General features: G+C 56.8%; 1 protein-coding gene across 1 annotated transcript in view; it reads left to right on the top strand.

The window, feature by feature from the left end:
* The first annotated feature begins 3,072 nt into the window (after positions 1-3,072).
* The window catches only part of TNFRSF13C (tumor necrosis factor receptor superfamily, member 13C), a 10,226-nt gene continuing 2,775 nt past the window's right edge, over positions 3,073-10,523 (top strand). The window contains exons 1-8 of the mRNA XM_011945147.1: positions 3,073-3,190; positions 3,844-3,907; positions 4,070-4,163; positions 4,448-4,639; positions 6,120-6,179; positions 6,291-6,351; positions 8,278-8,325; positions 9,173-9,277. Coding sequence (XP_011800537.1) covers positions 3,073-3,190; positions 3,844-3,907; positions 4,070-4,163; positions 4,448-4,639; positions 6,120-6,179; positions 6,291-6,351; positions 8,278-8,325; positions 9,173-9,277 — 742 coding nt within the window. The remainder of the gene's footprint in view (positions 3,191-3,843; positions 3,908-4,069; positions 4,164-4,447; positions 4,640-6,119; positions 6,180-6,290; positions 6,352-8,277; positions 8,326-9,172; positions 9,278-10,523) is intronic.

Genomic DNA, 10,523 nt, shown 5'->3' with positions numbered 1-10,523 from the left:
AAAAAAAAAAAAAAAGTGGGGCGGGGTAAAGGGAGCTTGGACTCAGGAAGCCAATCTGACTCCGCATCCTGGCCCTGCTATCATAGAACGTGGTTGTTGCCTCTTGGAGCTTGTTTCCTCAGATGTGAATGGAGATGTTCTGCTCACCTTGTCACATTGTGAGGATTGAATGAGATGATGGGGGACATGCCTGGGATTGTGTGACCCCCCCCATGCCTGTGTATAGGTTGCTGTGTTCATAATGTGTTAATGCCTTGCACCTTGCTAGGTAGGCACTCAGTGAACAGTAACTATTTGAAATCACATGGGAAGCCTAGGCGGGCGGATTGCCTGAGCTCAGGAGTTTGTGACTAGCCTGGGCAACACGGTGAAACCCTATCTGCACTAAAATACAAAAAATTAGCCGGGCGTGGCAGTCTGTGCCTGTAGTCCCAGCTACTTAAGAGACTGGGGCGGGAAAATTGCTTGAACCCGGGAGGCAGAGGTTGCAGTGAGCCAAGATCGCGTCACTGCACTCTAGCCCGTGCAACAGAGGGAGACTGTCTCCAAAAAAGAAATCACACAGCAGAGTTCAAAAACTGGTGCAAATTAGGAATTACACCACTGTCAGAACTTTGCAAAAAGTAAGAGAAACTGGCTGGAGGTCTCATTTTGGGGTTGATGGCGAGAGATTGTGCAGTGATGGTTGCTTTCCTTCTCCCTTGGGTCTAATTGGAGATTGTAGAGGCGTCAGAACTGGACTGTAGAAATCCCGTAGCCAGGTCAAAGCTCCTGCCACTGCACAGAGCAGGCTTGGCACATGAGAGCTTGTGGGTGAAGGGGGTGTCTAGAGGGAGAAACTTCAGGAAGAGAGCCGGGTCCTGACTCCCTTGGAACATGCCAGTGCCCTCCCCACATTCACCCTGTGTGTGCCAGGGAGTGCCCACCAGCCTCAGGCCTCAGGATGGACCCCAGTTGAAATCCTGGGCAGCACCGCACCAGCACCTTGGGGCCTCTCTGCATTTTTTTTTTTTTTTGGTTGGTGGGGGTGGAGTCTCGCTCTGTCATCCAGGCTAGAGTGCAGTGGCGCGATCTCGACTCACTGTAACCTCTGCTCCCTGGTTCAAGCGATTCTCCTGCCTCAGCCTCCAGAGCAGCTGGGATTACAGGTGCCTGCCACCAAACCCGGCTAATTTTTGTATTTTTAGTAGAGACTGGTTTCACCATGTTGGCCAGGCTGGTCTTGAACTCCCGACCTCAGGTGATCTGCCCGCCTCAGCCTCCCAGAGTGCTGGGATTACAGGTGCGCACCACCATGCCCAGCTGATTTTTGTATTTTCAGTAGAGGTGGCGTTTCACCATATTGGTCAGGCTGGGGTCTCAAATTCCCAACCTCACGTGATCCGCTAGCCTTGGCCTCCCAAAGTGCTGGGATTATAGGCGTGAGTTACTGCGGCTGGCCTAAGACCTCTCTGCTTTGATGTCACCGTTGCAGGTGGGCCCATGCCCTTCACCGAGGGGTGGGCCACCTTCTAACTCGTCGGTGTCGGGGATGTGGCCCTTTCTGTAGGTTCCTCCTGGAACTTAGCTCGGGCCCCACCCCTAGTGCTCAGTAAGGGTTTGTAGACACCTGCCTGACTTCCTGGCAGTCCCTTGGGCTCTGCTGAGGACCTCAGCCACGTAGATTCCGGTTGAGGCCCCACATGTCACCTGACATTTGCAGGGCACGTCACGCTTCACAGAGCTCTTCTCACACAGCAGACCTGTGAGGTAGATGATGCTTCCCCAGTTCACAGTTCATGAAACAGACCATTGTCATGGGAGGTGTGTCAGAGTCACACAGCTAACTGGCAGCAGAGCCAGCCCCAGTCCTCTGCTTCTCTCCGGTTTTTCTGTGTGCCTAATCCTTGAATAAAGGTTTGAAGGCCGGGCGCAGTGGCTCACACCTGTAATCCCAGCACTTTGGGAGGCCGAGGTGGGCAGATCACTTGAGGTCAGGAGTTTGAGACCAGCCTAAGCAACACAGTGAAACCCTGCCTCTACTAAAAATACAAAATTAGCTGGGCTTGGTGTCATGTGCCTATAATCCCAGCTACTTGGGAGATTGAGGCAGGAGAGTCACTTGAACCCAGGAGGCAGAGGTTGCAGTGAGCTGAAATTGCATCACTGCACTCCAGCCTGGGTGACAGAGACTCTATCTCAAAAAAAAAGGGGGTTTGGGCATCTCCACTGGGCAAGCCCTGAGCTGGAATACAGAAGGTGGAGACAGCCCGTGTACCCCAGAAAGCAGCAGTCTGCAAGCATGGTTCCTGCCTCGGGATGAGACCACTAGAACACCGAGCATCGGGAGAGGGCAGGGGGTGGCAAGATAGGCCAAGGGCAGAGGCCCTTAGCGTGGGAGCAGAGTGAAGCAGGCCTTCCCCGGCAGCAAGAAGCCCCTCGGGCACTTGGTCGGGGAAGCCAGCCTCTGTGCTGGAGGAGGGGTGGCTCCAGGGCAGAAGGAAGAGGCTAGAGTGAACCTTCACATTGGTCCCTGAAGGGATGGGCAGTAGCAGCAGAGGCCCGGAAGGCCAGCCTTCCCAGAGAGTGGCCTTGTCTTTGGCCCTTCTGTCCTTGTCCAGAAAGGGTGTCTTTGCAGGGTAACTGGAGGATAGAGTAGGTCTTTGCAGGGGCTGGTGGAATGGGGGTCCAAGCAGGGGAGGAATGCAGTGTGGACGCAGCCTGCCTGTTCTTCTGGGATGTCACTTTTTGCTGGCGACCAGGAGGAGAGGCCTTCCCCCACACCCCTCCCCCGAGGCCTGCATGGGGCCCCTCTCTCAGGTCCCTGTGCCACATTTTCCTTGCCACCTGGTACCATTTAACAAGAGAAGTGGCATTGCATTCTCCAGCCAAGGGTCTGGGAACCTTCCAAGCACTGGGGAACACAATGCTGTCACTGCCGCCAGCTCCCAGCCGAGCTTGGCAGGGGCCCTGGAACCAAGAGGCCTCCCCTCTAGAGTTGGGGGCTGGCCTGCCCCTGCCTCACAGCAGAGCTGAGCCACACTTAAATGGCAGGCAGGTGCCCTCAGACCTGCTGTCCCTGGAAGGCGGGGGATGGGTGGCCAGAGAGTGGGGTTGCTTCGTGCCATCTGGAGACCCAGTGACATTGTCCAGGAGACAGTTTGGCTGAGGGAAGTAATGGAAGATCAGTGTGTGCCGGAATTGGTGCTTGGTACTGAGGTGAGGTGGAGGGAGGTGGGAGAGGCTGGGCTTGGCTGCTCGCTTGGTGGGGTGACCTCAGGCAGGTCACTCACCCTCGGCAAGCCTCAGTTCGTCAGCTGTAGCATGCCGCCAGGTTAACTGATGCCTTTCTTCCTAGCTGGTTGAGGACTGGCAATGAAGACGCCACTATTTTATGTATTTATTTAGAGATGGGGTCGCTATGGTGCCCAAGCTGGTCTCAAACTCCTGGCCTCAAGCCCATTATTTTGAACATAAAGCTTTAAACAAATGTCAAATGTCTCAGGGTGGCCATGGTCATGACGTGATCACATTGGAGGACGTTGTTGAAGGCAGGCAAGAACCCCCTACAAGAATTCCCAGCCTACAGGCTGGCAGTGGGGGGCTGAGGCTCCTGGAGGTGGCACCTCTTCAGCTAGGCCTGGAAGCTGCCTCATCCATGCTCCTATAAGCCGGAAGGAAGGTGGTGTTTGGGCCCCACTCTTAGAGGAGTAGAGCTTACACGGGGTCACGCACTCATTTGTCCCCCTCAGTCCACCTGACTGAGACGTCCTTGGGACCCTGGAGAGTTCACATTCTCCATGGCCAGTGGTCCAGGCCTGAGTGTCCTGGCCCCAATCTGATGGTGTTCCCATCCCTGCCAAGGAGACAGGACCTTCCTAGCAAAGAGGGGCTCTGCAGCCCGGGCCCCGTGTCTCCTGCACCCCGGGTGAGCAGAGGCAGGAGCAGCCCGGCTGCAGAGGGGAAGTGGTGCAGTGGGAACAGGCCCAGCCTCTGGGTCCCATCGACTTGGGGTCTGTGGCCGATCTGCAGTGTGACTTGGGGCAGCCCACTTCCCTCTCCAAGCCTCACTGCCTGCCCCCCGTTTCAGGTCTTGTGAGGCTCGGAGAGAAACTGAAGAGCCTGACTCCCTGCCAGCCCTTTCACCCTCCACAGACAGTGGCTCGGTGCAGGCTGGCAGGCTGGTGGGCGAGGAGAGCTGGGGGATTCTTGAGACAAGGCCCTGTTACAGTTGTCCCCCAACCCACACACACCAGGGGTGCTGGGCCAGGCCTGCTGGCAGGGCTGGAGCACAAAGGGACCTTTTCTGGAAGGTTCTGTTGGATTAGCCCCTTCCCTTTAGTGTCCCCTGGGGCCAGAAGGACGCAGGCAGAGTCTCTGTGACAGAAAGTCTCACACTTGGGGGCTGAGGGAGACAGTGGGGTGGGCTGCCAGGTCATGTACCCTAAGTCTGCGGGTCCCACCTGAGTATGGTGCTGTGGACCGGGGGCTGCTGAGGGCAGCTCCGGGGGGAGAGTGGGTGGGTACTTCCCAGAGCCCCAGACCTGCACAGGAGGCAGCCTTCCCTGGACCGCCCTCTTCCATCAAAGGGGATGCCAGCTGTGCTTGGAGCCCCTGCGAGCTGGCCAGGCCCAAGGGGTCCCCCAGCCCTCCTCCTCCAGTATGCTTGGCCGGCCTCCCTGTGAGGACACAGACCCCTGGGCCTCACTCCCACCCCCTCTCCCTGCCGCTGTCCACACACACTGGTGTGTGGAGTGTGGCAGGCTCAGGGGCTGCCTGGCGGCCCCTTTGCTGTCTAGCCTGCTTTCCCTCTTTGTAAAGTGGGACCAGTCGTGCCAGCCCCACACAGGGCTGCGGGAGGAGCCGGCTGGGTAGGGAGATGCTTTGTGCACTGCCCTTTTCCTGGTCACTGGGCCTTGTCTGCTTCCCTGCCCCAGACATCCTTGGGGATCGCTCCACCCTGTCCTCTGTTCTGAGGTCGCCATCCCCCAGGCCTTCTCTGACTGCCCTGTTTGAAATTGCACCCATAACCCTCGAGCACCCCGCCCTTCTGACTTTTTCTCCCCAGCACTCCTTACTTCCCCACCCACTATGTTGTGTCCCATTTGGGTTTCCTTTCTGCTTCCCTGCTATTTCCCCAGAACCCAAAACAGCTCCTGGTGCCTGGTAGGTGCTAAGTGAGTGAGTGGCGAGTGACAGGGAGGCATCTGCACAGGAGTCAGCCTGTGCGTTCACAAGGGTCTTCCTGTGTGGTACCCTGAATAAGGCCTGGGAGTTTGGCCCTGGGGGCCCCCTGCTCCTCTCCCCCCTGCTCACCCTGGCCTTACAGCCTCCCTCCACTTCACACACCTGGCCCCCAAGAGGTGGGGGCTCCGCTCTTTGTGGCTAAGGGGCTGTAGTCTGTTCTCTGGTCTCACATGGAGGGCCCATGTCCTCTGTCCTGGGCCTATGCTGAAAGTGGCTGGGGTGCCCTGGCCAGACTCCTGCCCACAGTGTAGGAGCATGTGTGTGTGTGTGTGTGTGTGTGTGTGCACTTGTGCATGGAGTGGGGGGCTGGAGAGGCAGCTCCAGCCCATGAAGACCCAGGCAAGGATCGGTGACTGCATCATGGAAGGTCATGACCTGCGCTCCCCTGGTGTGGGTTCAGGGAGGAACGGGACCAGGGGACTCCCAGGGCTCTGCCTCTGGGTCACACTGCTTTGGCCTCACCAGGACTTTGTACTGATTCCCTGGCCACTCCTGCCCCTCTCCCAGTGAACCGAGGCTCACGACACTGCATCCTTTCCCCTGTCCCCAGCAAGAGGTACTTGGTAGCATTGTCCTTGTTTGCGGGGGCTTTTAAATACAGGAAAAGGGAAAGGAAATAACCACAAGGGGTGGTCCTGGTGGTGTCATGAGACAAGATGGAGCCAAGAGAGCTGACTCAAAGCCCTGCAGGCCCAACCCAGCCAGCAGAGCCATCTCCACGGCTGACCCCATTCCTGGAACACGGGAAAAGCTGTTTCTGTATACAGCTACACAAGGGGGCAAAGGCACAGGACGAGGCAGTGAAGAAAGGCTCCCAAGGGAAAACAGAAACTCCCTCTGGGGACCGTGGGGAAACGCCCTTTGTCACTCATAGACTTCTGTATTGTTTGCAGGTTTTTCCTGAGCACATGTTTAGGTACTACTGCATAATTATAACGAAAACTGATTTTGAAGTACAGAGTGCATCCCAGGCCCCAGAGCAGTTTCACATCCAGATCTGGGGGGCTGGGCCTCTCTGTCCCCAAGGACTGCTCCCCGTGACACTGTGCTTGTCCCATCCCCAGAGTGCCCTCACATTCCCCACCCCTGTCCCCGAAGCATGCAGGGCCCACACCACGCTTCACAGTCAGGTGGACTCAGATCCCCTGTAGGCCCCTCCCACCTGCTGGCTCATCTCGAGAAGGCCCTTGCCCCTCAGAGCCTCTGTTTTCTCATCTGGAAAATGTCCTAATAGTACTTGCATCAGACCCTTTGTGAGGGTGTTTGCAGGAGAACTGGGGACACAAAAATCCACAGAAACCCCCTTCTCTCCGAAGACCCCAAACTATCTTGTTATTTTATTTATTTTTTCTGAGATGGGGTCTCGCTCTGTCAGCCAGGCTGGAGTGCAGTGGCACAACCTCAGCTCACTGTAACCTCTGCCTTCTGGGTTCAAACAATTCTTCCTGCCTCAGCCTCCCGAGTAGCTGGGATTACAGGCACCCCTTACAACACCCGGCTAATTTTTTTTTTCTTTTTTTTTTTTTAAATTTCTTGGAGAGACAGGGTTTTACCATGTTGACCAGGCTGGTCTCAAACTCCTGACTTCTGGTGATCCACCCACCTCAGTCTCCCAAAGTGTTGGGATTACAGGCATGAGCCGCCGCACCAGGCCCAAATTATCTTCTTTTTTTTTTTTTTTGAGACGGAGTCTCGCTCTGTTGCCCAGGCTGGAGTGCAGTGGCCGGATCTCAGCTCACTGCAAGCTCCGCCTCCTGGGTTTATGCCATTCTCCTGCCTCAGCCTCCCAAGTAGCTGGGACTACAGGCGCCTGCCACCTCGCCCGGCTAGTTTTTTTGTATTTTTTTTTTAGTAGAGACGGGGTTTCACCGTGTTAGCCAGGATGGTCTCGATCTCCTGACCTCGTGATCCGCCTGTCTCGGCCTCCCAAAGTGCTGGGATTACAGGCTTGAGCCACCGCACCCGGCCCCAAATTATCTTTTTAAAAAGAGTATACAGTGAATTAAAAGTAGAGTATGGTGGCCGGGCGCGGTGGCTGATTCCTGTAATCCCAGCACTTTGGGAGGCCGAGGCACACAGGTCGCTTGAGACCAGGAATTCGAGACCAGCCTGGCCAATAGAGATGATCACCAGTAGAGATGGTGAAGCCCCGTCTCTACTAAAATGCAAAAATTAGCCAGGCGTGGTGGCACATGCCTGTTGTCCCAGCTACTCAGGTGGCTGAGGCACAAGAATCGCTTGAACCCGGGAGGTGGAGGTTGCAGTGAGCTGAGATCGCGCCATTGCACTCCAGCCTGGCAACAGAGCAAGACTACATCTCAAAAAAAAAAGACTCGAATAAAGAAATTAGACGAGGGGTGGTGGCTCATGCCTGTAATCCCAGCACTTTGGGAGGCCAAAGTTGGCAGATCAACTGAGATCAGGAGTTCGAGACCAGTCTCCCCAACATGGCGAAACCCCAACTCTACTAAAAACACAAAAAATTAGCCAGGCATGGTGGCAGGTGCCTGTAATCCCACGTACTCAGGAGGCTGAGGCAGGAGAATCACTTGAACCTGGGAGCTGGATGTTGCAGTGAGCCGAGATCACACCACTGCATTCTAGCCTGGGCGACAAGAATGAAACTCTGTCTCAAAAAAAAAGAAAAGACGCCAGGTGTGGTGGCTGATGCCTGTAAACCCAGCACTTTGGTAGGCCAAGGTGGACGGGTCACTTGAGGTCAGGAGTTCAAGACCAGCCTGGCTAGCATGATGAAACCCCATTTCTACTAAAAATACAAAAAAAAAATTAGCCAGGCATGGTGGCGCATGCCTGTAATCCCAGCTACTCGGGAGGCTGAAGCAGGAGAATGGCTTGAACCCAGGAGGCAGAGGCTGCAGTGAGCCGAGATCACGCCACTGTACTCCAGCCTGGGCGACAGAGCCAGACTCTGTCTCAAAAGAAAGAAAAAAAAAAAAGCTATGGGGGAAAAAAGAATACATTGGGGAGTAAACTAATTCCCCACATTGGTCTGACTGTGAATTCCTCTTAACTGTTTTGTCATCCAAGCAGCGACACAGGGCCTGCTGCAGCCCCCACCCCATTTAGCAGGCCCAAGTGGTAAGGTTCACGTGAGGCCAGGCACCTGCACACAACACAGACACGAATCCTGCAGGCCTTTTGTCCCGGCACCTGGCCCAGCACATAGGGAGCGCCCAGCAAACATCTGTGTCACATGAGTGGGTGTCTCATTTGCGTCTGCTGCTCTTAGCAGTTGGCCTCTCTCTCTGGCCAAGGTGAGGGACCCTGGAACTCTGACAGTGGGTTCTAGCCCTCCCAGTCTCTCTGGCCTTGAGAGCAGCCTCCTCCAGTCTCTGCTGGGGGTCAGAATAGCCAGCGCTTCCACTGTGAAACGCAGACCTGGGGCAGGCGGGCCCCCTCCTCCTAACTCCTGTAAATTCTCCCGACTCTGGCCTCACTGAGCCACCCTCTCCAGGGACAGGTTCCCTGTTCCTGGGTTCCCACAAGCCTCAGCCTGCCAACATGGCTGGCACAAGGGCTAAATGAGCCGCCTGGTACTCAGGTCTCTGCAGCCCTCACTAATGGGTAACGGCAGCACCAGCAGGGATGGATGTGCGTGTGGGTGGCAGGGTTATGGCTCAGTCTTCTGGCTCTGTCCCCACTCCTCTGCCCCACAAAGAGGCCTTCCCTGCCCTGGCTCCCCTCCAGGCTCCTGTCCCCCATCCCCGTACCGTACACCCACTCTCACCCACACCTGCCCCCACGCCCACATCACCATACACCCACGCTCACCCACACCTGCCCCCAGCCCCACTTCTCCTTTGCAGCTCCCCTCCGCCCACACCTTCCTGCCTGGGAGCTGCTGGCCCATGTGCAGGGGATAGAGAGGGTGGGCCAGTGCCCACCAGTCAGGGCTGGCTGACTGGGGTTCTTTGTGAACTTTCAGGGTCTCCCAAGCTGGAAACCTGGGGGCAGCCTTGTTCCCCTCACTCCATGGCCAGCCGCTGCATCATCCCCTGCCCTGGGCCACCAGTCCTGGATGTGGGCCACAGTGCCAGAGAGAGGGTCCCTTAGAGTTATAGCTCAGAATCTCTCCCCTACCCAGACACCCCCAGGTTCTGCACTGCCCAGGGCCTGGTGCCCTGCCCATCTGCAACCCAGGTGCTCCCTCCATCCCAGCATCCGCTGTGGCAGTGGCCATGCCTGCCCCCAGAGCAGCTCAGGCTCCCCCTTCATCTCTCCAAGTCTTAGCCCCTGCTGCCCTCTGTGTGGAGTGTTTGCCTACCCCTCGCTGCTGCTCAGGGTCTCCCTCTGCCCTCAAGCTCCCCTCCCCAGCCCCTGAGTTTCTCCTCTCACTGTGCTCCCCTAGCCCTGAGTGCTTAGGGGTCTGGGTGGCACACATGGCATTTAACCCCATGCTCCCTGCTGAGCCCTGAGCTCCCAGAGGCCCCTCCAGCCCTGGCCCTGGGGAGGGGGTAGCATGTGACCAGGAGGGCTGAGGGGGCTTGTGTGTGCTTCTGAGACTCAGTCTGAGACACGGGTGACAGACAGTTGGGGACCCCAAACACTGGAGAGCAGAGATAGACAGGAGAGACCTGCAGTGAGACACACAGGTAGCAGGAGAGGACACACAGCCCTGGAGAAAAGGAGCCAGTGTGGGCAGGCTTCCCTCCACTGCAGTCACAGGTCCCTTGCTCATAGGCAGATCTTCCTGGGCGCTCCCTGCGCAAAGCCCCAGTGGCTCCCTCGTGTCCCCCAGCCACAGTCCAAGCTCCCTAATGTGCTAGATAAGGCCCCAGTCCAGCCCTTTGGTCCCAGCACTCCCTGGACTTCCTGTTTGGGCCTCCAAGCATTTGCTCCCCTTTGGCCTTCACCCCCATCTGTTCCCTAGACCTCACTTCATCTGGCAAACACTTCACCATCACCCCCTCCATGAAGCCTTCTAGCCCACCTTCCAGGATGACATGAGCTGGTACCCTTGCTGCAAGGCTGTCTTCCCCCATCAGCACAAGTGTGAGATTCCCTTGGGGCAGACCCACATGCTACTTGGCCCTGGTACAAGTGTCTGATGTCAGGCTGGGCACTGTGGCTCACACCTGTAATCCCAGCACTTTGGGAGGCCAAGGAGGGTGGATCACCTGAGGTCAGGAGTTCGAGACCAGCCTGGCCAAATGGTGAAACCCCGTCTCTCTTAAAAATACAAAAATTGGCCGGGCGCGGTGGCTCAAGCCTGTAATCCCAGCACTTTGGGAGGCCGAGACGGGTGGATCACGAGGTCAGGAGATCGAGACCATCCT

Source organism: Colobus angolensis, unplaced genomic scaffold (assembly GCF_000951035.1).
Source record: "Colobus angolensis palliatus isolate OR3802 unplaced genomic scaffold, Cang.pa_1.0 Scaffold239, whole genome shotgun sequence".
In the NCBI taxonomy this organism is placed as follows: domain Eukaryota; kingdom Metazoa; phylum Chordata; class Mammalia; order Primates; family Cercopithecidae; genus Colobus; species Colobus angolensis.
This window is presented reverse-complemented; position numbering and strand designations above follow the sequence as displayed.